The 27,942-nt window shown below is 47.9% G+C and overlaps 1 protein-coding gene across 2 annotated transcripts in view; it reads right to left on the minus strand.

The window, feature by feature from the left end:
• Positions 1-27,942, minus strand: part of GALE (UDP-galactose-4-epimerase) — an 87,163-nt gene that overhangs the window by 17,396 nt on the left and 41,825 nt on the right. For both annotated transcript variants that reach the window (XM_069223455.1, XM_069223456.1), the window contains exons 7-9: positions 20,165-20,231; positions 3,275-3,360; positions 3,014-3,091 (exon numbers count right to left, since the gene is read on the minus strand). In XM_069223455.1, coding sequence (XP_069079556.1) covers positions 3,014-3,091; positions 3,275-3,360; positions 20,165-20,231 — 231 coding nt within the window. The remainder of the gene's footprint in view (positions 1-3,013; positions 3,092-3,274; positions 3,361-20,164; positions 20,232-27,942) is intronic.

Genomic DNA, 27,942 nt, shown 5'->3' on the forward strand with positions numbered 1-27,942 from the left:
CTCTGGTAGGAAGTGTGGGTGGATGCCAAGGTGTTGAACAGGAAATCATCCTCTATTGGCTCAGAGTGCATTGCTACATTGTAGAACGTAGCTGCCCTTGATAGTACTTGCGTATATGCAGTACTGTCCTCTGGAGGTGACGGCTTTGTTGGGTAACAGTCCGGACTGTTGTCTGATACTGGTGCATCATACAAGTCCCATGCATCAGGATCATCCTGCGTCATCCCTGTATGCGTAGGTGAATGCATAGGAGGTGTTCCCACCGGAGACAACTGTGGTGAGTGTAGTGGGGAAGGTTGTAGAGAAAAACTTGGTGGTGGTGTTTCTTTCTCTGGCCACCTTCGCCTTTGGCTGCATTTCTGACTCTTGAAATGCCAGCTTTCTTTTTGTTTTAATTGGAGGAAGAGTTTGTATTTTCCCAGTCTCTTTCTGGATATGCAACCTCCTTTACGTATGGTCTGGCTCAACCATACTTATTTCCTGCTCAAATCTGTGCTTTTCATGCCTTTTCATGCATTTCATGTTTCTGCAGCTACACATGCCACCGAACATATATATACATATATACACACACACACACACACACACACACACACAATACGCCAATAGCTTTACTAAAAACAAAGTCCCTCATTACAACCTCAGCGGTCTTTTAAAAAGACCGCCGAGGCTGCGGGAGCCAAAATACCGCCAGTGCCGGCGGTATTCCTGGCTCCCTATTATGACTTTTCCGCTGGGCCAGCGGACGGTAAAACTGTTACCGTCTGCTGGCCCAGGGGAAAAGTCACATCAACATTGCTGCCAGCTTGTAATAGAGCCGGCGGCAATGCTGATGTGCAGCGGGTGCAGTAGCACCCGTCGCACATTTCACTGACTGAAATTCGGGCAGTGAAATACGCGACGGGGCTATGCCTGGGGGACCCTGCACTGCCCATGCCAAGTGCAGGGGCCCCCAGGGGCATCCCAAGTCCCCCTTACCGCCAGCCTTTTCATGGCGGTGTTTACCACCGTTGTCAGGCTGGCGGTCGGGAACTCATAATCCCCGGGGCAGCGGTGCTTGCACTGCTGCCCACCTCCAGGCAGAAGCCTGGCGGTATGTTGGAGGGGCCAGTGGTATGGCCATGGCTATTGCGCCACGGTCATAATAGCTGGCAGAACACCGCCAGCCTGTTGGCGGTGTTACTGCCAGCTTACCGCCGGCCGCCAGGGTCGTAATGAGGCCCAGAGTGTGGGAAAACAGCATCTTTGAGCTAGTTGTGCCTAGTTTCTTACTTAAAGTACTTAAGAGACAGAAGGCTTTGGTGGTGGCAGGACACCATTGCATTCCACATGTACAAAAAGTTAGATTTCCCTGGCTTCCATTTATATAAAATGAAGACAGATAAGTAGGACTTTTAGTTCCTACTATAGTTGAATTCAAGCACTCAATTTTTGGCTTTGAATCTGGCTTCTGAGCAGCTGAGCATGCTTTGCAAATACATATTTTAAGTGCACCAGGTCAGGCCGGTCTTTTAGCCTCTGCTTTATAAAAACCTTCATTCAATTCACGAGTGTTTAACAAGATAATTCCATATTTATATATAAGGCTTACAGTTTTCAGTTTTTACTGATATTTACAGATAAATACAAACAGAAAAACAACTATTTTCTTGTCTGTATTTATTTTTTAATGTTGTGAAATACAGGAAATAAGTAGTATTTTGGACAAATCTTTCTATTGTCAATCATAGGTGGCAGGTCAGTAGCTGGTAAAACTGAAAGGTAGAGGAGAAACACAAAAGAAAAACCATTTCCTAATAAAGCTTATATAACTGTAAATGTACATATTTTTGAGCTGTTCTCCAGTTTAAGTGTTTGAGATGATTGCATTGCACTGGAAATTTCTAGAACATGCTGGCATTCAAATGAGAGTATACTTTTATTAGTTAAATAAATGTGGAACTATAGCCGTTGCAGCTTCTTGTTTACTCTAAAGACAAAATATACACAAATACATATGAAATTATCAAAAAATAAATATAGATAACTAAAGATGAAAATGTCAAAAAATAGATACCATAAAACGAGAGCCCTATTTAAATATTGCATCACATTAAGAACCCAGACTGCTTTAAAACGTTAGTTAATTGCCATCAATGTTTGGCAAAATAGAACACTGAGCACTTTACTATCAGCCACCAGGTTAACTAATTTCATAATTAACACAGGACTCAAAATAAACATTTAAATTAATTTAAGAATAGCTGTGTAAGCAAAGGGTGCTGTCTTTTTAGAAAATGTTTTCTCCTCGTAAGAAACGTGGTGGATGCTGGCACAATATTGGGGATTCCTTATGGGGAGCCTGATCACACAAATAATTCAAAAAATAAGTTCAATTTTATCTGATGAGTGTTTGGACCTTGCGCTAAAAAAATAAAAAAAATATGGCTTTAGGCCCAGATCTGTGAATGGGCGAGAATGTTTGATATTGTTCAGCATTCCGTCCATCATCTGTTCTTTTTGCATTGGACCTTGAACTTTGCCAGCCACAGTTCAGAGTTGCTTTGTAATGTCTGTAGTTAACTGGGGTGATAAATTTGCTTTAATACTTTCAGCTGCATTGCTTGAGTGTGAACTGTGCACTCGTGCTCCATGGGCTCAACTAGGGAGATAAGATTTATTTTAATACTTACGGGGGCGCATCACGAGTGTGAATTATGCACTCAAGTTCTATGGGCTTGGACTCATGACAAAAACCAGTGTAGGGAGAATGCAGGGGACCATATCATGATGTGTTAACGTGCACAGAAGTTGCAGAGATCCGGATACATGATTTGGAACTGCACACAGAGGCTGCAGAGACAAAAGCATGGCAGCTGCACAAGCCCATCACATAGCATTTGTGTGATAGCATCATGATTTGCCAGAATAAAACACCTTCCTCATACAAAAGACCACAATTGCAACACAGAACCCCTCTTAAAGCTCATTACGGAAAGTATATTTTCAATGCTATCAACTTCTTAGTCTTTACCTGTTTACCAGACGCTTTTTCCATAGCCTTCACCATCTGGAGCACAGAATAGCCAGTGCCTGTCCCCAAGTTATAGATCTGCAAAGAAAGACCAGATCACTGAAATGAGATTCCGCGCAGATGTCAGAACACTGTATCAGAAAGCACAGGGCTCTGAGGGAACACTATGGTGTTAGGGGAGGGTGAAGCTCTGAAAAAATTAACTGATTTAATATTCTAGGACAGCGATGAACAATGAACAAATTCACAACCACAACTTACTTTGCAGCCACAGTTTTCCTCCAGCTTCTTCAGAGCAGCAACATGACCTTTCGCCAGATCCACAATATGTATGTAGTCACGGACACCTACATAAAGAGGAATCACAAGATCAGAGGGATCTGAGAAAAATACAGCACGCGCTATTGGTCCGTGGATAAAGCATTCCACAAGGAGATCAGGCAGCAGTAGGATTCATCCCACTGCATCCCAAAAGCACCATAGACAGACATTACAAAGCATTAACGCCTGTAACAATGCCATTCATGAAGCAACAGAGCTCACAGTGGTGGCAGCAGAAGTGCACAAACGCTGCACTTTGATAACACTTTATGTTTCAAATGTTGTTTTCTAAATGTGAACGCTGAGCTGTGCAACAAACGTCCAAATAATAAAATAATGTTAATTTCAAAATATCAAGAGCTATTTTCTGAAATTTGTGGAATAATATATCTCAGAGATCGGATATTTAGCCAAGATATGTGCACAGGAAGGGTCTAAAATGTGGCTGCCTCTCCCAACATTAAGGAACACAAGCTATCATGCCACAGCTGGCTACCTGCTCACTCGTTTGCCTCCATGGGACAGGATATGCCTCAGAACTGAAATCCTAACAACAAAAAATGGGCAAACTGTCTCGGGGTAGCAGTGATGTTACGCAACATTGCTCAAATAGTATAGAAAGACAACTTTCCTTAAGCATTCATTTTAAGAAATGAACATGCACAGATCAGCAGGTGAACGAGCAAGCACATCTCTATTAGTCCATACTACGAAACTGGGGTGGATTTCATGGGGTAGATTCATTGTCTAAGGCAACAACACTCCCACACTGGCCTGGCTCAGTGTACTAAGTACTCGCATCTAAAACTTAGTTGGATGCTCTTCATGTGTTATACCCAGTAGAGATGGATGCAAAGGTATCAGACTTTGTATTCGGTGCATTTACTACATGGTTAATCGACTAAATGAGTGAAGAAAATAATCTCTGTGCAAAAAAATTAAATAATAATTAATGTCCTTAGAATAATATTATACTGGCAGATGATAAATGTTACAAAAGCTAAGATGATCAAGTCCTAGTATGCAAGCCAATCTGAAACAATATTTAGGTTTGTGAACCAGTGTAGTAGGTACTTCTTCACCAGCTGCACTAGTGGCTAGGACTTCTGCGGGCCAACTGCCTCACAACAGGAAGCCAGGAACCTCAGCATCAATTATACAATTAGTATCGCAACAATAAAACACAAAGAATACACAGGCACCCACTGAGATCAGGTCCTGTAGCAATGCAGATAATAGAGGAATTTGGCCCTTACTTGTGACTGAAAGTCAGTTGGTCAAAAACTAGGTTTTCCCTTTATGTTCCGAAGACAGCTATATGGCTTGGGTAGAGGTCACAGGCATTCTGGTGAACACACAAAGTATTACATACATTGGCAGAGATAGCACACACTTACAACATTTTCCCTATTGCTGGAAGATTTACGCAAAAAGACACAAAGTTGGATGTCTGCCATTATCAATGTCAGGTAGAATTTTGCTACCGAAAATGACAGTCCTTTCTAAAAGCCTGTACATACTATAGAACTTTTACACTCCAGCGTGGGCTTCTACACACTCAGAAGTCCCTACTGCAAACTTTCTTGCGGAATGGTGGTCACCCTCAGGTTTCGTATGTCAAGTGTTTCAAATCTACGTTTGACTGGGGCCTAGCAATCAGCAGTCCTGTACCAGACGCCAGAGCCACAAACCTGATTGTTATGAATGAGTAGATGTATTCTCCTCAAATAGGTCCTGTTACAGATCTGGCATATATGGAAGAGTTATGGGCAACGGTTCCTCAATCCGATTCCTACATGGAATAAAACTCCTGCCAGGAGTCCCTGTACAGGCGAGGGTGGTGGCAGAAATGTGGAAGGTCCTGGATAATCTGGTAAGGATCCGATACAGTGACAGGCCAAATTCCCTTGTGGGTTGACACTATCTTACCAAAAGTCACCTCTTTGGAGGACTTTGAGGGATGAATCTGTCTCTGGATTTCTCTGTTTAGTGATGGAGGGCATATTAAAATCCTTCTTGGACATTAAAGAAGAATTTGGACTTTTCCAAACAGAGCTCTACTGATACTTCCAATTCAGACAAACCAATGCACCCAACCTATTGGGCTTAGATGATCTACCGTACGTTAATGCCTTCGAGTTAAAATTGAGTATGCCCTAGTTCTGACTATGGTGCTTCCAGCAATGTCCAGGACTGGAGTGCCTTAGATGTCGATCAAATGAGGGTGAATTAAATAACACAATTTGGGCTGCCTACTACTCAGGTACATCTAGGAAGAGATATTCCACGTATTTTAGGTGACACTGAAATGACCACTAGACTTGAGCGCAAATAATGCTTTACTAAACATACTATATGACGAGGGCTTCACGAGAGCCAAGAAGGAGCAACTAAGATGCAGACTAACACGGGGGAAAAAACTACATAGCTCAGGACTGGAGGAAAGCCACACCTCCCAGTTTGGCTCAATGGAGACGTGGCATGGACAGACACTGCATACTCAAGCTCCCTAAGTACGAGGCCTGGGGCTGTCCCCATAAACAGAAGATCTGGAGCAGATAAGGATTGTGGGCTGATGAAGTAAACAATTGATGTCACAATACAGGCTGGGATTATGCCACGACGAACGTTGATCCATAAGACTCCGATCTGCTTCGGGAGAGAAAATGAGAAGAGATATGCGACGCATGCTAATAATGCTTTGAGAAACTTGTATGCCCATGCAACGTGGTGCCACATGTTTATGGTTGATGTAGGTTGTTCATTGAAAATAGAAAACTTAAAAAGAGATTTAAAAAAAAAAAAAATGTTTCATGAACAACTATACCCTACATGAACGCCAAGATATCTACTTTCTTCTGCAGTTACATGTTTGAATATGAGAGCAACTATGCAAAAGTAAAATATCCAGGCCATATTCACAATCAAGTAATCAAGTGAACAGGGAGCTCTCAGCAGAAGTGGTGGGCCAGACGTAGTAACCCGTTTGACACTGACCAAGACAGTGATTGCATAAAAGCTAGAAGACCATTATACCAGAGATCCAGATGCCTACTAGGAAGTGATACGCTGCCTGTGGGAGTATTTCAGCTATGCTCACAAGTGCATGCTCCTCTTTTTCAATACAAGTGTATGTAACTGGAGTCTGCAAGTACCTGCTCATGTAAAGCAGTTGATGGGTGAATCTAGAATGCCCTTTTGGGCAGTCTACTACGTATACAGGCACAGATCACTGAGGCCTTAAAACATGTAGGCTCTAGAACTGTGCAGATGGATATATTTTTATAGAAAATCATGAGCAATTCAAAATGTTCTAGAGAGAAGCTGGTTGGTAGTTTTGATCGGAGCGTGTTTGAATGCGAACAGAGACTGTGCACATTCACACATGCCACAACCTGAACTAGCTATCTGCTTCGAAGTAAAAACTTTTAAATGGTTACGATTATTTTTTAAGCATTTCTTTTTTAATTAATACATATATTAAATACATTGTGGAGGCAATACAGTAGATGTAATGAATGCAGTTTTTGTTACTTGATGGAACTATTATCCACCTAGGAGGAAATGTCTTTTTATAGTTGTTTAGCTCACGATTACTGGAAGAAAATAATGGCTAGAGGTTATATGGGTCCGCATTTGCGGGCCACGGGTTAAGAAAGGCTTATTGTCACTACTTGTAGGAAGTTGGCTCTGTATGTGCTATTTCAAAGTAAGGAATAGCATGCACAGAGTCCAAGGGTTCCCCTTAGAGGTAAAATAGTGGTAAAAATAGATAATACTAATGCTCTATTTTGTGGTAGTGTGGTCGAGCAGTAGGCTTATCCAAGGAGTAGTGTTAAGCATTTGTTGTACATACACATAGACAATAAATGAGGTACACACACTCAGAGACAAATCCAGCCAATAGGTTTTGTATAGAAAAATATCTTTTCTCAGTTTATTTTAAGAACCACAGGTTCAAATTTAACATGTAATATCTTGTTTGAAAGGTATTGCAGGTAAGTACATTAGGAACTTTGATTCATTTCAATTGCATGTATACTTTTCAAGTTATTCACAAATAGCTATTTTAAAAGTGGACACAGTGCAATTTTCACAGTTCCTGGGGGAGGTAAGTTTTTGTTAGTTTTACCAGGTAAGTACGACACTTACAGGGTTCAGTTCTTGGTCCAAGGTAGCCCACTGTTGGGGGTTCAGAGCAACCCCAAAGTTACCACACCAGCAGCTCAGGGCCGGTCAGGTGCAGAGTTCAAAGTGGTGCCCAAAACGCATAGGCTTCAATGGAGAGAAGGGGGTGCCCCGGTTCCGGTCTGCTTGCAGGTAAGTACCCGCGTCTTCGGAGGGCAGACCAGGGGGGTTTTGTAGGGCACCGGGGGGGACACAAGCCCACACAGAAATTTCACCCTCAGCGGCGCGGGGGCGGCCGGGTGCAGTGTTAGAACAAGCGTCGGGTTCGCAATGTAAGTCAATGAGAGATCAAGGGATCTCTTCAGCGCTGCAGGCAGGCAAGGGGGGGGCTTCCTCGGGGAAACCTCCACTTGGGCAAGGGAGAGGGACTCCTGGGGGTCACTTCTGCAGTGAAAGTCCGGTCCTTCAGGTCCTGGGGGCTGCGGGTGCAGGGTCTTTTCCAGGCGTCGGGACTTAGGTTTCAGAGAGTCGCGGTCAGGGGAAGCCTCGGGATTCCCTCTGCAGGCGGCGCTGTGGGGGCTCAGGGGGGACAGGTTTTGGTACTCACAGTCGTAGAGTAGTCCGGGGGTCCTCCCTGAGGTGTTGGTTCTCCACCAGCCGAGTCGGGGTCGCCGGGTGCAGTGTTGCAAGTCTCACGCTTCTTGCGGGGAGTTGCAGGGTTCTTTAAAGCTGCTTCTTGAAACAAAGTTGCAGTCTTTTTGGAGCAGGTCTGCTGTCCTCGGGAGTTTCTTGTCGTCGTCGAAGCAGGGCAGTCCTCCGAGGATTCAGAGGTCGCTGGTCCCTTTGGAAGGCGTCGCTGGAGCAGAGTTCTTTGGAAGGCAGGAGACAGGCCGGTGAGTTTCTGGAGCCAAGGCAGTTGTTGTCTTCTGGTCTTCCTCTGCAGGGGTTTTCAGCTAGGCAGTCCTCCTTGTTGTTGCAGGAATCTAATTTTCTAGGGTTCAGGGTAGCCCTTAAATACTAAATTTAAGGGCGTGTTTAGGTCTGGGGGGTTAGTAGCCAATGGCTACTAGCCCTGAGGGTGGGTACACCCTCTTTGTGCCTCCTCCCAAGGGGAGGGGGTCACAATCCTAACCCTATTGGGGGAATCCTCCATCTGCAAGATGGAGGATTTCTAAAAGTTAGAGTCACCTCAGCTCAGGACACCTTAGGGGCTGTCCTGACTGGCCAGTGACTCCTCCTTGTTGCTTTCTTTGTTCCCTCCAGCCTTGCCGCCAAAAGTGGGGGCCGTGACCGGAGGGGGCGGGCAACTCCACTAAGCTGGAGTGCCCTGCTGGGCTGTGACAAAGGGGTGAGCCTTTGAGGCTCACCGCCAGGTGTTACAGCTCCTGCCTGGGGGAGGTGTTAGCATCTCCACCCAGTGCAGGCTTTGTTACTGGCCTCAGAGTGACAAAGGCACTCTCCCCATGGGGCCAGCAACATGTCTCTAGTGTGGCAGGCTGCTGGAACTAGTCAGCCTACACAGACAGTCGGTTAAGTTTCAGGGGGCACCTCTAAGGTGCCCTCTGGGGTGTATTTTGCAATAAAATGTACACTGGCATCAGTGTGCATTTATTGTGCTGAGAAGTTTGATACCAAACTTCCCAGTTTTCAGTGTAGCCATTATGGTGCTGTGGAGTTCGTGTTTGACAGACTCCCAGACCATATACTCTTATGGCTACCCTGCACTTACAATGTCTAAGGTTTTGTTTAGACACTGTAGGGGTACCATGCTCATGCACTGGTACCCTCACCTATGGTATAGTGCACCCTGCCTTAGGGCTGTAAGGCCTGCTAGAGGGGTGACTGACCTATACTTGCATAGGCAGTGAGAGGCTGGCATGGCACCCTGAGGGGAGTGCCATGTCGACTTACTCGTTTTGTTCTCACTAGTACACACAAGCTGGCAAGCAGTGTGTCTGTGCTGAGTGAGAGGTCTCCAGGGTGGCATAAGACATGCTGCAGCCCTTAGAGACCTTCCTTGGCATCAGGGCCCTTGGTACTAGAAGTACCAGTTACAAGGGACTTATCTGGATGCCAGGGTCTGCCAATTGTGGATACAAAAGTACAGGTTAGGGAAAGAACACTGGTGCTGGGGCCGGGTTAGCAGGCCTCAGCACACTTTCAATTGTAAACATAGCATCAGCAAAGGCAAAAAGTCAGGGGGCAACCATGCCAAGGAGGCATTTCCTTACACAACCCTCCCCCCCCCAAACGAAAGAGGATGAGACTAACCTTTCCCAAGAGAGTCTTCATTTTCTAAGTGGAAGAACCTGGAAAGGCCATCTGCATTGGCATGGGCAGTCCCAGGTCTGTGTTCCACTATAAAGTCCATTCCCTGTAGGGAGATGGACCACCTCAACAGTTTAGGATTTTCACCTTTCATTTGCATCAGCCATTTGAGAGGTCTGTGGTCAGTTTGAACTAGGAAGTGAGTCCCAAAGAGGTATGGTCTCAGCTTCTTCAGGGACCAAACCACAGCAAAGGCCTCCCTCTCAATGGCACTCCAACGCTGCTCCCTGGGGAGTAACCTCCTGCTAATGAAAGCAACAGGCTGGTCAAGGCCATCATCATTTGTTTGGGACAAAACTGCCCCTATCCCATGTTCAGAGGCATCTGTCTGCACAATGAACTGCTTAGAATAATCTGGAGCTTTTAGAACTGGTGCTGAGCACATTGCTTGTTTCAGGGTGTCAAAGGCCTGTTGGCATTCCACAGTCCAGTTCACTTTCTTGGGCATTTTCTTGGAGGTGAGTTCAGTGAGGGCTGTCACAATGGATCCATATCCCTTCACAAACCTCCTGTAATACCCAGTCAAGCCAAGGAATACCCTGACTTGAGTCTGGGTTTTTGGAGCTACCCAGTCCAAAATAGTCTGGATCTTGGGTTGGAGTGGCTGAACTTGGCCTCCACCTACAAGGTGGCCCAAGTAAACCACAGTTCCCTGCCCTATCTGGCATTTGGATGCCTTGATAGAGAGGCCTGCAGATTGCAGAGCCTTCAAAACCTTCTTCAGGTGGACCAGGTGATCCTGCCAGGTGGAGCTAAAGACAGCAATATCATCAAGATAAGCTGTGCTAAAGGACTCCAAACCAGCAAGGACTTGATTCACCAACCTTTGGAAGGTGGCGGGGCATTCTTTAAACCAAAGGGCATAACAGTAAACTGGTAATGCCCATCAGGTGTGGAGAATGCTGTTTTCTCTTTTGCTCCAGGTGCCATTTTTATTTGCCAGTACCCTGCTGTCAAGTCAAAGGTACTTAAGAATTTGGCAGCACCTAATTTATCTATGAGCTCATCAGCTCTAGGAATTGGATGAGCATCTGTCTTGGTGACAGAATTGAGCCCTCTGTAGTCCACACAAAACCTCATCTCTTTCTTTCCATCTTTGGTGTGAGGTTTGGGGACTAAGACCACTGGGCTAGCCCAGGGGCTGTCAGAGCGCTCAATTACTCCCAATTCCAGCATCTTGTGGACTTCCACCTTAATGCTTTCCTTAACATGGTCAGACTGTCTAAAGATTTTGTTCTTGACAGGCATGCTGTCTCCTGTGTCCACGTCATGGGTACACAGGTGTGTCTGACCAGGGGTTAAGGAGAAGAGTTCAGGAAACTGTTGTAGGACTCTCCTACAATCAGCTTGCTGTTGGCCAGAGAGGGTGTCTGAGTAGATCACTCCATCTACTGAGCCATCTTTTGCGTCTGATGACAGAAGATCAGGGAGAGGTTCACTCTCTGCCTCCTGATCCTCATCTGTTACCATCAACAGATTCACATCAGCCCTGTCATGGAAGAGCTTAAGGCGGTTCACATGGATGACCCTCTTAGGGCTCCTGCTTGTGCCCAGGTCCACCAGGTAGGTGACCTGACTCTTCCTTTCTAGCACTGGGTAAGGGCCACTCCATTTGTCCTGGAGTGCCCTGGGAGCCACAGGCTCCAGAACCCAGACTTTCTGCCCTGGTTGGAACTCAACCAGTGCAGCCTTTTGGTCATACCAAAACTTCTGGAGCTGTTGGCTGGCCTCAAGGTTTTTGGTTGCCTTTTCCATGTACTCTGCCATTCTAGAGCGAAGGTCAAGTACATAGTCCACTATGTCTTGTTTAGGCTCATGAAGAGGTCTCTCCCAGCCTTCTTTAACAAGAGCAAGTGGTCCCCTTACAGGGTGGCCAAACAGAAGTTCAAAGGGTGAGAATCCTACTCCCTTCTGTGGCACCTCTCTGTAAGCGAAAAGCAGACATGGCAAGAGGACATCCCATCTCCTTTTGAGTTTTTCTGGGAGCCCCATGATCATGCCTTTTAATGTCTTGTTGAATCTCTCAACTAAGCCATTAGTTTGTGGATGGTATGGTGTAGTGAATTTGTAAGTCACTCCACACTCATTCCACATGTGTTTTAGGTATGCTGACATGAAGTTGGTACCTCTGTCAGACACCACCTCCTTAGGGAAACCCACTCTGGTAAAGATACCAATGAGGGCCTTGGCTACTGCAGGGGCAGTAGTCGACCTAAGGGGAATAGCTTCAGGATACCTAGTAGCATGATCCACTACTACTAGGATGTACATATTTCCTGAGGCTGTGGGAGGTTCCAGTGGACCAACTATGTCCACACCCACTCTTTCAAAGGGGACCCCCACCACTGGAAGTGGAATGAGGGGGGCCTTTGGGTGCCCACCTGTCTTACCACTGGATTGACAGGTGGGGCAGGAGAGGCAAAACTCCTTAACCTTCTGGGACATATTGGGCCAGTAGAAGTGGTTGACTAACCTCTCCCACGTCTTGGTTTGTCCCAAATGCCCAGCAAGGGGAATATCATGGGCTAAGGTCAGAATAAACTCTCTGAACGACTGAGGCACTACCACTCTCCTAGTGGCACCAGGTTTGGGGTCTCTGGCCTCAGTGTACAGGAGTCCATCTTCCCAATAGACCATATGTGTTCCATTTTTCTTGCCCTTGGACTCTTCAGCAGCTTGCTGCCTAAGGCCTTCAAGAGAGGGACAGGTTTCTTGTCCCTTACACAGCTCCTCCCTTGAGGGTCCCCCTGGGCCTAAGAGCTCAACCTGATAAGGTTCAAGCTCCAAAGGCTCAGTTCCCTCAGAGGGCAGAACTTCTTCCTGAGAAGAGAGGTTCTCTTTTTCTGACTGTGTTGCAGTTGGTTTCCCAACTGACTTTCCTTTTCTCTTGGTAGGCTGGGCCATTTTTCCAGACTCCAGCTCTACTTTTTCACCCTGTGCCTTGCATTGTGCTCTTGTTTTTACACACACCAGTTCAGGGATACCCAGCATGGCTGCATGGGTTTTTAGTTCTACCTCAGCCCATGCTGAGGACTCCAGGTCATTTCCAAGCAGACAGTCTACTGGGATGTTTGAGGAGACTACCACCTGTTTCAGGCCATTGACCCCTCCCCATTCTAAAGTTACCATTGCCATGGGATGTGCTTTAGTCTGATTGTCAGCGTTGGTGACTGTATAAGTTTTTCCAGTCAGGTATTGGCCAGGGGAAACCAGTTTCTCTGTCACCATGGTGACACTGGCACCTGTATCCCTCAGGCCCTCTACACTTGTCCCATTAATAAAGAGCTGCTGCCTGTATTTTTGCATGTTAGGAGGCCAGGCAGCTAGTGTGGCTAAATCCACCCCACCCTCAGAGACTAGAGTAGCTTCAGTGTGGACCCTGATTTGCTCTGGGCACACTGTTGATCCCACTTGGAGACTAGCCATTCCAGTGTTACCTGGATTGGAGTTTGGAGTGGAACTTTTCTTGGGACAGGCCTTGTCTCCAGTTTGGTGTCCAGACTGACTACAGTTTCGACACCAGGCCTTTTTGGGATCAAAGTTTTTACCCTTGTACCCAGGATTGGTTTGTGAAGAGGCTCTGGGCCCACCCTCCTGTGCAGGTTTTTGGGGGCCTGTAGAAGACTCTTTACTATTTTTAGTTTTGGCTGTCTCACCACCTTTCCCCTGGGGAGGTTTTGTGACCCCTTTCTTTTGGTCACCCCCTGTGGAAGTTTTGGACACCCTAGTCTTGACCCAATGGTCCGCCTTCTTTCCCAATTCTTGGGGAGAAATTGGTCCTAGGTCTACCAGATGCTGATGCAGTTTATCATTGAAACAATTACTTAACAGGTGTTCTTTCACAAATAAATTGTACAGCCCATCATAATTACTTACACCACTGCCTTGAATCCAACCATCTAGTGTTTTTACTGAGTAGTCTACAAAGTCAACCCAGGTCTGGCTCGAGGATTTTTGAGCCCCCCTGAATCTAATCCTATACTCCTCAGTGGAGAATCCAAAGCCCTCAATCAGGGTACCCTTCATGAGGTCATAAGATTCTGCATCTTTTCCAGAGAGTGTGAGGAGTCTATCCCTACACTTTCCTGTGAACATTTCCCAAAGGAGAGCACCCCAGTGAGATCTGTTCACTTTTCTGGTTACACAAGCCCTCTCAAAAGCTGTGAACCATTTGGTGATGTCATCACCATCTTCATATTTAGTTACAATCCCTTTAGGGATTTTCAACATGTCAGGAGAATCTCTGACCCTATTTATGTTGCTGCCACCATTGATGGGTCCTAGGCCCATCTCTTGTCTTTCCCTCTCTATGGCTAGGATCTGTCTTTCCAAAGCCAATCTTTTGGCCATCCTGGCTAACTGGATGTCCTCTTCACTGGAGTTATCCTCAGTGATTTCAGAGTTGTTGGTCCCTCCTGTGAGGGAACCAGCATCTCTGACTATTATTTGTGGAGTCAGGGCTTGAGTAGCCCTGCTCTCCCTAAGTAGGACTGGAGGGGGGGAATTTCCCTCCAAGTCACTATCTTCATCCTCTGAGTTGCCACCCTCAGAGGGGTTGGCCTTTTCAAACTCTGCCAAAAGCTCCTGGAGCTGTATTTTGGTAGGTTTGGGGCCCATTGTTATTTTCTTTAGTTTACAGAGTGACCTTAGCTCTCTCATCTGTAGATGGAGGTAAGGTGTGGTGTCGAGTTCCACCACAGTCACATCTGTGCTAGACATTTTGCTTCTAAAAGTTGGAATACTTTTTAAGAATCTACAACTAGTTCTAGGTTCTAATTCAAACTTTTACAAACTTTTAAACTCTAAAAGAAATGCTAAACAGGATCTAACACAAGGCCCTAGCAGGTCTTTTAAGAATTTAGAAAACTTTTCAAATTGCAAAAATCAATTTCTAATGACAATTTTGGAATTTGTCGTGTGATCAGGTATTGGCTGAGTAGTCCAGCAAATGCAAAGTCTTGTACCCCACCGCTGATCCACCAATGTAGGAAGTTGGCTCTGTATGTGCTATTTCAAAGTAAGGAATAGCATGCACAGAGTCCAAGGGTTCCCCTTAGAGGTAAAATAGTGGTAAAAATAGATAATACTAATGCTCTATTTTGTGGTAGTGTGGTCGAGCAGTAGGCTTATCCAAGGAGTAGTGTTAAGCATTTGTTGTACATACACATAGACAATAAATGAGGTACACACACTCAGAGACAAATCCAGCCAATAGGTTTTGTATAGAAAAATATCTTTTCTCAGTTTATTTTAAGAACCACAGGTTCAAATTTAACATGTAATATCTTGTTTGAAAGGTATTGCAGGTAAGTACATTAGGAACTTTGATTCATTTCAATTGCATGTATACTTTTCGAGTTATTCACAAATAGCCATTTTAAAAGTGGACACAGTGCAATTTTCACAGTTCCTGGGGGAGGTAAGTTTTTGTTAGTTTTACCAGGTAAGTACGACACTTACAGGGTTCAGTTCTTGGTCCAAGGTAGCCCACTGTTGGGGGTTCAGAGCAACCCCAAAGTTACCACACCAGCAGCTCAGGGCCGGTCAGGTGCAGAGTTCAAAGTGGTGCCCAAAACGCATAGGCTTCAATGGAGAGAAGGGGGTGCCCCGGTTCCGGTCTGCTTGCAGGTAAGTACCCGCGTCTTCGGAGGGCAGACCAGGGGGGTTTTGTAGGGCACCGGGGGGGACACAAGCCCACACAGAAATTTCACCCTCAGCGGCGCGGGGGCGGCCGGGTGCAGTGTTAGAACAAGCGTCGGGTTCGCAATGTAAGTCAATGAGAGATCAAGGGATCTCTTCAGCGCTGCAGGCAGGCAAGGGGGGGCTTCTTCGGGGAAACCTCCACTTGGGCAAGGGAGAGGGACTCCTGGGGGTCACTTCTGCAGTGAAAGTCCGGTCCTTCAGGTCCTGGGGGCTGCGGGTGCAGGGTCTTTTCCAGGCGTCGGGACTTAGGTTTCAGAGAGTCGCGGTCAGGGGAAGCCTCGGGATTCCCTCTGCAGGCGGCGCTGTGGGGGCTCAGGGGGGACAGGTTTTGGTACTCACAGTCGTAGAGTAGTCCGGGGGTCCTCCCTGAGGTGTTGGTTCTCCACCAGCCGAGTCGGGGTCGCCGGGTGCAGTGTTGCAAGTCTCACGCTTCTTGCGGGGAGTTGCAGGGTTCTTTAAAGCTGCTTCTTGAAACAAAGTTGCAGTCTTTTTGGAGCAGGTCCACTGTCCTCGGGAGTTTCTTGTCGTCGTCGAAGCAGGGCAGTCCTCCGAGGATTCAGAGGTCGCTGGTCCCTTTGGAAGGCGTCGCTGGAGCAGAGTTCTTTGGAAGGCAGGAGACAGGCCGGTGAGTTTCTGGAGCCAAGGCAGTTGTTGTCTTCTGGTCTTCCTCTGCAGGGGTTTTCAGCTAGGCAGTCCTTCTTCTTGTTGTTGCAGGAATCTAATTTTCTAGGGTTCAGGGTAGCCCTTAAATACTAAATTTAAGGGCGTGTTTAGGTCTGGGGGGTTAGTAGCCAATGGCTACTAGCCCTGAGGGTGGGTACACCCTCTTTGTGCCTCCTCCCAAGGGGAGGGGGTCACAATCCTAACCCTATTGGGGGAATCCTCCATCTGCAAGATGGAGGATTTCTAAAAGTTAGAGTCACCTCAGCTCAGGACACCTTAGGGGCTGTCCTGACTGGCCAGTGACTCCTCCTTGTTGCTTTCTTTGTTCCCTCCAGCCTTGCCGCCAAAAGTGGGGGCCGTGACCGGAGGGGGTGGGCAACTCCACTAAGCTGGAGTGCCCTGCTGGGCTGTGACAAAGGGGTGAGCCTTTGAGGCTCACCGCCAGGTGTTACAGCTCCTGCCTGGGGGAGGTGTTAGCATCTACACCCAGTGCAGGCTTTGTTACTGGCCTCAGAGTGACAAAGGCACTCTCCCCATGGGGCCAGCAACATGTCTCTAGTGTGGCAGGCTGCTGGAACTAGTCAGCCTACACAGACAGTCGGTTAAGTTTCAGGGGGCACCTCTAAGGTGCCCTCTGGGGTGTATTTTGCAATAAAATGTACACTGGCATCAGTGTGCATTTATTGTGCTGAGAAGTTTGATACCAAACTTCCCAGTTTTCAGTGTAGCCATTATGGTGCTGTGGAGTTCGTGTTTGACAGACTCCCAGACCATATACTCTTATGGCTACCCTGCACTTACAATGTCTAAGGTTTTGTTTAGACACTGTAGGGGTACCATGCTCATGCACTGGTACCCTCACCTATGGTATAGTGCACCCTGCCTTAGGGCTGTAAGGCCTGCTAGAGGGGTGACTGACCTATACTTGCATAGGCAGTGAGAGGCTGGCATGGCACCCTGAGGGGAGTGCCATGTCAACTTACTCGTTTTGTTCTCACTAGTACACACAAGCTGGCAAGCAGTGTGTCTGTGCTGAGTGAGAGGTCTCCAGGGTGGCATAAGACATGCTGCAGCCCTTAGAGACCTTCCTTGGCATCAGGGCCCTTGGTACTAGAAGTACCAGTTACAAGGGACTTATCTGGATGCCAGGGTCTGCCAATTGTGGATACAAAAGTACAGGTTAGGGAAAGAACACTGGTGCTGGGGGCGGGTTAGCAGGCCTCAGCACACTTTCAATTGTAAACATAGCATCAGCAAAGGCAAAAAGTCAGGGGGCAACCATGCCAAGGAGGCATTTCCTTACACTACTGTTAAGTGAAAAGCTACACTGAGGAAGAAAGATTTTGGCAGGAAATTAAGATGTATCCGTCAATGTTTGTTGCTATTCTGGTCTTCATTAAGTAAGCTCCACCAGATAAGTTAGTGATCAATTCCTCTTACTTCCATGGCTATTCTGTTACAATATTTCCCATTGTCAACTCCAGACTATGGAACAGCTGAAAATGAATCTGAACGCATCTCCACAGCTCGCATGCCTGACATCTTAAGTGGTATAAAAATAAACAATGTTCTACTCTGCTTTCTGGCAGCTTGTCCGTTTCACGCTCCTCCAAATCATGCCCATAATTGTACTAACATGTATGGAATAAATATCTAAAAATGGCAGAATCAAATATTCAACATACAATTTTATCAACGACAAAACCACTAAGGCCAGGCCACACATTAGGATGATACGGACTGTGACACCTGGGCATCTTCAAAGTGATCAACATCTCAGATTTGTGACCAAGAAACACTGAGGGTGCTGCTCTATGTAAAGTGAGAAGGAATGTTAAAAAGAGGCTTAGAGAGTATGTCTCTGATACCAGATATATTTGAGTGCTGCCCACCATTTCAATTTGCAGGGCTGCTGTCTTTATTAGCGATTTTATTTTTGTATTCTGCAGCCAAAAGTTCTCAAGCTGCATCCCTGTCGTAGATATACAGTGTGGATTTGAGAGCAACCATGTGGTTATACCCACCAGTGCCAGTGGTATTGTAACTGCTGTCCCCCTCAGTTATTATTTTGCACACTTTTGCCAGTTTTCTAGCAGCTGTCCCATCAGAGCTGCACTGCTCTCAGTAACAATTTGCGTCATGGGGATTGTGTCTGGGGAATGTCCTCTGCTCTCTTTAAAAAAATTCAATATCAGTAGCACTTAGTGGTAATAGTTGATAGGGTTACATGGCTATATTAATGCTATAATACTTGTGCATCAAGGACCACTGAAGCACAAAGTATGCAAGATGGCCTTAAAATATTTGCAAAAAGAACAAATAACTTACCTTGGGTGATGCTCTTTCTGGTGGATACTTTAACTGCAAATTCCCCCCCTTGTGAATACACCAGATGCCACACTTGATCTGTGGATTTTTCTCAGCAATTCCCTTGCGCGCCGGTAGGGGGAGTCATGCAGCTATATGTCCACTGCATCCTGCACCAGAAATGATACCAGAGCCAAATATAGCTGCCACCCCTGTGCACTGTCAGTTTCTTTCTTGACTCCAATACATTCTCTTTTTCATAAGTTGGGGGAATCGTCATCACTATCATAGCTTTCTGGATCCAAATAATGTGTTGGTAGTCCCACCTGAGTCCAAATAGGGCTGTGTCAGCAGTCAAGGTGGGTGCAACTTCGGAACAGGTCATGGAAGATTTGCTTCAGAGTCAAAAGGATAATGTGTTCTTCCTGCAGCGTTGGTGCACGGGGAATAGGTGTAATTTCAGCACTGGGTGAAAAGTCAGGACACGCATGAACCCCGGTTCAGGGTTTGCCCCGCAGCAGGGTCAAGTGGCACAGTTTGCGTCAGGAATGGATCCTTTGGCTGTAATCCGAATGGAGAACATGTTGTATCCTTGGGGCACCTAGGCCTGCCAGAAGGATGCGATAGTGTGGCAAATATATGCAACATGGCCTCCTTAAAGGCTTTGACGTCCTGCAGTGTCAATGAAGGACCCTGGAATTTGGATTAGATCCAAATGAGCTGAGGGATCGCCTACGCAGTGGGGGACCGGGATCAATATGAGGAGGTGAATAGATCGTATAGAGTCTAGTTGGACTCTATATGATCTATTCACCTCCTCATATTGATTTGTGGGAGAATAATGAAGTGACATAATATGCGAACCCATAAGACAGGACTGTACATGGGTAGTCAGTCGTTTGATTAATATTTCTGGATAAAGTATTTTAATTTAACATTATCATTCATGTTTGTATCAATGGCATGTATGTTATTTTTTAAGTTTGTTTACTACAACTGAACAATATGTTTCTTATGTAAATACTATTACACTTAAAGAGTATCCCTTCTGGTGTTCGATCGTCTCCACCAGGAAAAAGTTTGGGGGAGGAGAAGAATAGCGGGGGAGGGTGGGAGGAATCTGTTAGGTGCCTCACCAATTCACCACTCCTGCTGGAGTGGTGAAGGGGAAACCTTTTCTTTTATACAACCCTCACCCACTCTGTTAGTGGCATGCTTCATCATCGTGTTCACCCTGACTTCTAAAGGTCAGGGTGGGATCAATCATATCTCAGGGAGCACTTATGAAGATAGTTAGCTAGAAGGGCTTAGCTTTAAAAATACAATTCCTCTTCCACTCCCAAGGTATCCCTTTATTAGGGGGGTGGATCGTAACGTTAAAAATAAACACTATGTTGGGGTATTGGGATGTAATGGTCCTATGACCCTAAATCACCAACATGTTTCAGGCCTATACTTGCGGCCTAAAGAGGTCGTAGGCTTTCAACAGGTCGAGTTCGTAAATATGTCATTCGCCCAATGATGTGTCTTACATAGCTTTTTTCTGTGTGGCAATACTTCAAATATACAAAGATAACATGTCAAGTATAGACACACTTAGAAGCAGTGTGACTGTATTAAACATAACATTAACTAACATAGAGTACGTTTTTGCAGTGTCGATTTTACCAACCAGGAAGAACCATGCAGCATTTTTTTTACCTGTTCCATCACATGTGTTGTAATCATTGCCAAACACACTAAGGTACTCCCGACGTCCAATGGCCACCTGCAGAGCGAGAGACAAACACACATGGCATGTTACTGTCCATAACACCAACAATGGTAGGAAAAAGGCAAAGATCCCAAAGGCTTGGCCATCCAGAATGGACTACATGGTGCTACAAGCAGCAGTTCCAAGATGATTATAAAGGTTAGCAAAAACAGGTCAAGTGAGTGACCAAACTTTGTTTCTTTCCAAGGACAACATCTGCAGCCGCCACACACCAGCCTATGTGGCAGCCCAGGTCGAGCTTTACAGCCACCAAAAGCCAGCACATACAAGACCCCAAGGTGAACAGCAATGGAAGCAGGGCTTTTACCCAAGGTCGGGAATGTCACCAATACCACAGGAGTCTTCATACTAACAACTTAATTTCTAAATACCTTGCGTCATTAAATGCAGTACGAAATCACTGCAGGGCTTTACATCACAAAATAAACTACAAATAGAGTACTTGTATTTAACACAGAGGATCCCACTGTTGATGAAAGACACCATAAGGGAGAGACCCGACTACGAGGGGCGTGGCTTGGCTTGGCCGGCCAAGATAGCGGACGCAGAATAGCGAGGCTCCGTGGCGAAGCCCCGATAATCCGTCTCCTATCAGACATTGGGCAGGAGATGGGTCGCCGTACAACAACATGCAGGCGAGCAGGAACCATGGGGGACTGGCGGCGCTGACTGGGGGACCAGAGGAGGCGCTGAAGCCGTCGGGCCTGTACGGGGGAGAGCTGAGCTGTGAGAGGAGAGGAGCAGCTCGGCCCAGGAAGCCTGCAGGCAAGTAGTTTGACCCAGGCGAGCCCCGCAAGGACACGATAGACGGAGAAGAGATGAGGTGCGGCAGGTAATGGTGAGTCAGCCCGCGTGGAAAAAGGATGTGGGCAGTGGGAAGCGAAGGAGGAGGCCTGTGATATGCGGCCTGGTTGGGCCGGGGTTCTCCGTGCGCTGCTGCCGCCGGCGCGGTGCCGGATAGACCCCAGATGCGCGCCTGATATTAGGCCTAGAACTGAGCCGGGCTCATAGAACTGTGGCGGCGACCTGGGGGCCCCAAGGTGGGGCCCTCACTCTTGTCAGCTTTCCCCTCCTCCCCCGCATGATTGTCTGGATCCTGCAGGACTGGGCGTGAGGCATCCTGTAACAGTCAAGAGGCCCCCAGCCCGCACGAAGCTACCAGTTCTGACAGGGCAATCGGCTGAATTGGAGGGGCCACTCTACAAGAAAACAAGAGGAAGGCCCCTGTGTAGAGCCTGGAGCAGAGGCAGAAATCAGAAATACACGGCGGAGCAACACGGTGAACTGACGCACTAGTTAGTGCCTATCACCGTCGCACGGAGGGCTGCTTGTGCTGTTGCGCATCCTGGTCTTCACACTGCGCACGCAAGCAGGCCCCCTTGCACTCCTGGTTCCTGGAGCACCGCACCCTGGCGGCCGCTGTGGCCCAGCGCGGCCGAATCAATGAGCCTAAGCTGTCAAGACCCAGCAGCTGAAGAGATGGGCCGTCTACGCTCCAGAACGGGGAGCAAGCAGCCGGCGCTGAGAGCTGTGGCCTCAGACTTTGATGGTCACAAACTGGACGTGGTGTTGGCAGCGGTGGAATGCATCGCCACCTCTCTGGACCAGACCCGAACCTCGTTGGAGAGCAAGATCAATAAGGTGGCCAGTGACCTCACTCTGCTTCATGCAGACCCTCGCAAACTGGTGGAAAAGACTTGCTTGCTGGAAGGCCAAGTAGATGAGCTTGCTCCTAAGACGAACCAACTGGAGACTTCTATGGAAGCAGTACTGTGCAGAATAGTGGCTCTGGAGCGTTGTGTGGAAGTTGCTGAAGGGCTCACCAGGAGAAACAACTTTCGTATCGTGGACCTACCGGAAGGCATGGAGGGCTAAGAAGCAGTTGCCTATGCTGAGAACTGGCTCCGAGAACTGGTCCCAGCACGATCACTGACCCCTTTCTTCTCCATTAAACGTGCCCATCAAGTCCCGACAAAGTCCCTTCCTGCTCAGCTTGCTGCACTTTGCAGACAGTGACATTTTGCGTGAGGTGAGATCGCTCCCGACACTCCAGGTAGACAATGCACAGGTTTTGATGTTCCCAGACTACACCATCGCCGTACAAAAACAGCGGACCTCCTTTCTGTCTGTGAACGCAAACTCTGTGCCCTTAATCTAACATACTCCCTCCTCTTCCCCGCTAGGCTGCGAGTAGTGGCCTGTGAAAGAGTACACTTCTTTGACACCCCAGAAGCAGCATGGGAGTGGCTGGACTCTATGAACCTGGTCAACCAAAAAGAGGCGATGACAGAGGGGTCAGCACTGCGGGACTTGCAATCCTGCAGACGGAGAAAATCGCAGACGACGCCATGCCCCTCCCTTGGGAGCAGGCCATGCCCCTCCCTTGGGAGCAGGCCATGCCCCTGAACTAGAACAGATTATACGTGAATGAAGACAAGCACTACAAAATGTGGTGGCTATCAGAGAACCATCATCATGACACTGCCGTCAGGGGACAATATTAGCTAAGCTTCTACTGCTGTTATATGCACAACTCTCAGTCCACAAATCGGTGCGCTATACTATTATATGGGATGTCTGTAGGGCCGAGCTGCGCCACATATCGCCCCTGTCTCCACATGGTCTAGTTGACCTGCTTCTTGTGTGAACTATTGCGCTGTGCTGCTCCCATCCTCCCTGGCTGTGCGGCAAGTGTTGTATCCATGCCTAGATTGTTAGGTCCTGCATTGGGTGCTGCGGTGCGTACCTATCTGCTTCTCAAGTATGCGATGCATCAGGATCTTCCGCCCTAGAGCTTGCTGGGCAATACTCACCCCCCTCCACCTCTCGGTTTGTGGTTACTTCCTTCTCGCATTAGATACGCCCGCCAGGCAAGTTAGACAGTTTGGGCAGATACCAGTTGTCCCTCTGCTCTGATGGTATTCTACAGCATTATCTTTATGGCAGCAGTTAGTTTCAAGCTGTGTACGTTTGTTTCTGATTGGAACCCAAGTCCTTCCTGTTTTCAACCCCCCGTTAACCCCATCCATCAGCCGTGTAGAGTTAGATCTCTGCTCGAGCGGGGATCTAGGGAACTATTTGTAAGGAAATGCCTCCTTGGCATGGTTACCCCCTGACTTTTTGCCTTTGCTGATGCTAAGTTTTGATTTGAAAGTGTGCTGAGGCCTGCTAACCAGGCCCCAGCACCAGTGTTCTTTCCCTAACCTGTACTTTTGTTTACACAGTTGGCACACCCTGGTATCCAGGTAAGTCCCTTGTAACTGGTACCCCTGGTACCAAGGGCCCTGATGCCAGGGAAGGACTCTAAGGGCTGCAGCATCTCTTATGCCACCCTGGGGACCCTTCACTCAGCACAGACACACTGCTTGCCAGCTTGTGTGGGCTGGTGAGGACAAAACGAGTTAGTCGACATGGCACTCCCCTGAGGGTGCCATGCCAACCTCACACTGCCTATGCAGTATAGATAAGTCACCCCTCTAGCAGGCCTTACAGCCCTAAGGCAGGGTGCACTATACCATAGGTGAGGGCACCAGTGCATGAGCACTGTGCCCCTACAGTGTCTAAGCCAAACCTTAGACATTGTAAGTGCAGGGTAGCCATAAGAGTATATGGTCTGGGAGTCTGTCAAACACGAACTCCACAGCACCATAATGGCTACACTGAAAACTGGGAAGTTTGGTATCAAACTTCTCAGCACAATAAATGCACACTGATGGCAGTGTACATTTTATTGTAAAATACACCCCAGAGGGCACCTTAGAGGTGCCCCCTGAAACCTTAACCAACTACCTGTGTAGGCTGACTGGTTTTAGCAGCCTGCCACACTCGAGACATGTTGCTGGCCACATGGGGAGAGTGCCTTTGTCACTCTGTGGCTAGTAACAAAGCCTGCACTGGGTGGAGATGCTTATCACCTCCCCCTTGCAGGAGCTGTAACACCTGGCGGTGAGCCTCAAAGGCTCACCCCCTTTGTTACAGCACCACAGGGCATTCCAGCTAGTGGAGTTGCCCGCCCCCTCCGGCCACAGCCCCACTTTTGGCGGCAAGGCCGGAGGAGATAATGAGAAAAACAAGGAGGAGTCACTGGCCAGTCAGGACAGCCCCTAGTGCCCGGAGCTGAGGTGACTAACTTTTAGAAATCCTCCATCTTGCAGATGGAGGATTCCCCCAATAGGGATAGGAATGTGACCCCCTCCCCCTTGGGAGGAGGCACAAAGAGGGTGTACCCACCCTCAGGGCTAGTAGCCATTGGCTACTGCCCTCCCTGACCTAAACACACCCATAAATTCTGTATTTAGGGGCTCCCCTGAACCTAGGAACTCAGATTCCTGCAACCTAAGAAGAAGAGGACTGCTGAGCTGAAAAACCCTGCAGAGAAGACGGAGACACCAACTGCTTTGGCCCCAGCTCTACCGGCCTGTCTCCCCACTTCGAAAAGACACTGCTCCAGCGACGCTTTCCCCAGGACCAGCGACCTCTGAATCCTCAGAGGACTGCCCTGCTCTAGAAGGACCAAGAAACTCCCGAGAACAGCGGCCCTGTTCACCCAAGACTGCAACTTTGTTTCCAAAGGAGCAACTTTAAAATGACTGTGTTTCCCGCCAGAAGCGTGAGACTTGCAACTCTGCACCCGACGCCCCTGGCTCGACTTGTGGAGAAACAACACTTCAGGGAGGACTCCCCGGCGACTCAGAGACTGTGAGTAACCAAAGTTGTCCCCCCTGAGCCCCCACAGCGACGCCTGCAGAGGGAATCCCGAGGCTTCCCCTGACCACGACTGCCTGACTCTCAGATCCCGACGCCTGGAAAAGACCCTGCACCCGCAGCCCCCAGGACCTGAAGGATCGGAACTCCAGTGCAGGAGTGACCCCCAGGAGGCCCTCTCCCTCGCCCAGGTGGTGGCTACCCCGAGGAGCCCCCCCCCCTTGCCTGCCTGCATCGCTGAAGAGACCCCTTGGTCTCCCATTGATTCCAATTGAAAACCCGACGTGTGTTGGCACACTGCACCCGGCCGCCCCGTGCTGCTGAGGGTGTACTTTCTGTGCTAACGTGTGTCCCCCCCCGGTGCCCTACAAAACCCCCCTGGTCTGCCCTCCGAAGACGAGGGTACTTACCTGCTGGCAGCCTGGAACCGGGGCACCCCCTTTTCCATTGAAGCCTATGCGTTTTGGGCACCAATTTGAACTCTGCACCTGACCGGCCCGGAGCTGCTGGTGTGGTAACTTTGGGGTTGCTCTGAACCCCCAACGGTGGGCTACCTTGGACCCAAACTTGAACCCCATAGGTGGTTTACTTACCTGCAAGAACTAACAATTACTTACCTCCCCTATGAACTGTGAAAATTGCACTGTGTCTAGTTTTAAAATAGCTATATGTGTTTTATTTGAAAAGTATATATGCTATTGTGATTATTCAAAGTTCCTAAAGTACTTACCTGCAATACCTTTCATTTGAGATATTACATGTAAAATTTGAACCTGTGGTTCTTAAAATAAACTAAGAAAAGATATTTTTCTATACAAAAACCTATTGGCCTGGAATTGTCTCTGAGTGTGTGTTCCTCATTTATTGCCTGTGTGTATGTACAACAAATGCTTAACACTACTCCTTTGATAAGCCTACTGCTCGACCACACTACCACAAAATAGAGCATTAGTATTATCTCTTTTTGCCACTATCTTACCTCTAAGGGGAACCCTTGGACTCTGTGCATACTATTCCTTACTTTGAAATAGTGCATACAGAGCCAACATCCTACACTATTAATCTGCTGACAACTGTGAATCCTACCAACATCCTTACATGGAACGTGCGCAGCATACACACGCCAGCACGCATACCTCAGGAGACACTTGATCCACATATTGCTTTTACAGGAAACGCACCTTGCGCAGCTGGAGATTGCCAGGTTGCGGTGGCACTGGTGAGGGCAGCTCTTTGAGACAAATTTTTCTTCCTATGCCAGAGGGGCTCTAATTTGGATCAGGCCAGGTACTCCATTAGTAGCTGAAGAATGTGAAGCAGATGCTGAGGGGTTCTATGTACTTGTGTGTGGACGCTTGAGTGGTCGGGCGCTATTGTTAGGGTCCATCTATGCGCCGAATGTGGACCAGGCCTCTTTCCTCCGTAAGCTATCTGACCCCCTCTCTCGATGGAGCGATTTCCTTTGGCTGCTGGGAGGTGGCTTCAACAGTGTACTAAATCCCCACCTAAACCGTTCCTTCCCCTGTGCCTACTGCGCCTACAGTGGACGCTGCGCGTGCGCTGCAGAAATGGCTCCAGCACTGGCAGCTGCTGAACCCATGGCGCCAGCACAATGCTGAAACCAGGGTCTACTCATTTTTTGCAGTTCCACATCAGTTACATGTACGTTTTGACAGAATATTTTGCACAACCAATCTGAACTCTGCTGTCCTGCGGACTGATTACTTGGGCCGCAATAATGCTGATCATAATCCCCAGCTCTTGCAGCTGGGTTGAGACATATCCTCTCCCGTCATCCCCACATGGCGATTACGTCCCGAGCTGCTGGAAGATGCCAAGTTTAAGGCGTCGTTGGACGCAACAATTCCAGAGTACTTCGAACACAACGCTGGCTCCGCATTGTCAGGTTTTGAGTGGGAGACATTCAAGGTCTTTATAAAAGGGCATTGTATAGGTAGACAATGGAACATGCGTAAATCCATTGAACTTGACCTAACCCGAGTGGAAAGGACCCTGCTACGAGCAAAGCACTATTCAACACCCCATAGATACCTGTTGGCTGGCATCCGCCCGAGCGGAACATGGGTCACTAATAAGAGGTTGCGCTGCCTTAACTACGCTGCTCACTCAGCCCATACGCATGCTGCAGCTCATCGGTCAGGCAGGCGGTTGGCCTGGCTGATCTGCAAAGAACAGGACTGCGCCCCTATAATAGAGCTACGCTCAGCGACAGGTGATATGCTCTACACCCCAAATGAGATACACACCATTACACTGCCCTATATTGCTCCTCATTGACAGCGAATCCAACGGTCTATGATGAATCCTTCTCCCTGACTCCTCTGCCCCGTTTGACGGATGAGCAATGGGAGGAGTTAGACACCCCTTGACACTATTGGAGATACAAGACAGTGCACACACTTTGACTGCTGGCAAAACCCCCGGCACCGACGGCCTCCTGACAGAGTTCTATAAATCATTCTACTCAGTGATTGCACCTCGCCTTCTCCAGCCTTTATGAAGAAGCATTGGAGACATCGATTCTACCTGCATCACACCGAGAGGCGCTGCTAGTATCCCTCCCCAAGCCTTGCAGACACCTGACACAAGTGGGCTCCTATAAGCCACTTGCGATGCTCAACACAGATGATAAAATCCTGGCCAAGATTTTGTCGATGCGACTGGCACCTCTAGTGCCTTGTTTGATTCACCCCGACCAGAACGGCTTTGTGCCAGCTTGCAGCACGTCCCTGAACAACAGGCGCTTATTCAGGGTCATGAGATACTCGACACAGGACTGGCCTCGGGCGGGCTGCCTAGTATTTGATCTGGAAAAAGCCTTTGATTCCCTGGAATGGCCCTATCTATTTGAGAGGCTGCGACAATTGGGTCTGGGCTCCTACTTCCTGTGACTGCCAAAACTGTTATATACCCAACCTCAGCTTAGAGTTAAGACCGGCGTGGCCATTTCTAACCGAATCAAGGTGGGTAGTGGAACCCG

This window comes from Pleurodeles waltl, chromosome 3_1, assembly GCF_031143425.1.
Source record: "Pleurodeles waltl isolate 20211129_DDA chromosome 3_1, aPleWal1.hap1.20221129, whole genome shotgun sequence".
Taxonomy (NCBI): domain Eukaryota; kingdom Metazoa; phylum Chordata; class Amphibia; order Caudata; family Salamandridae; genus Pleurodeles; species Pleurodeles waltl.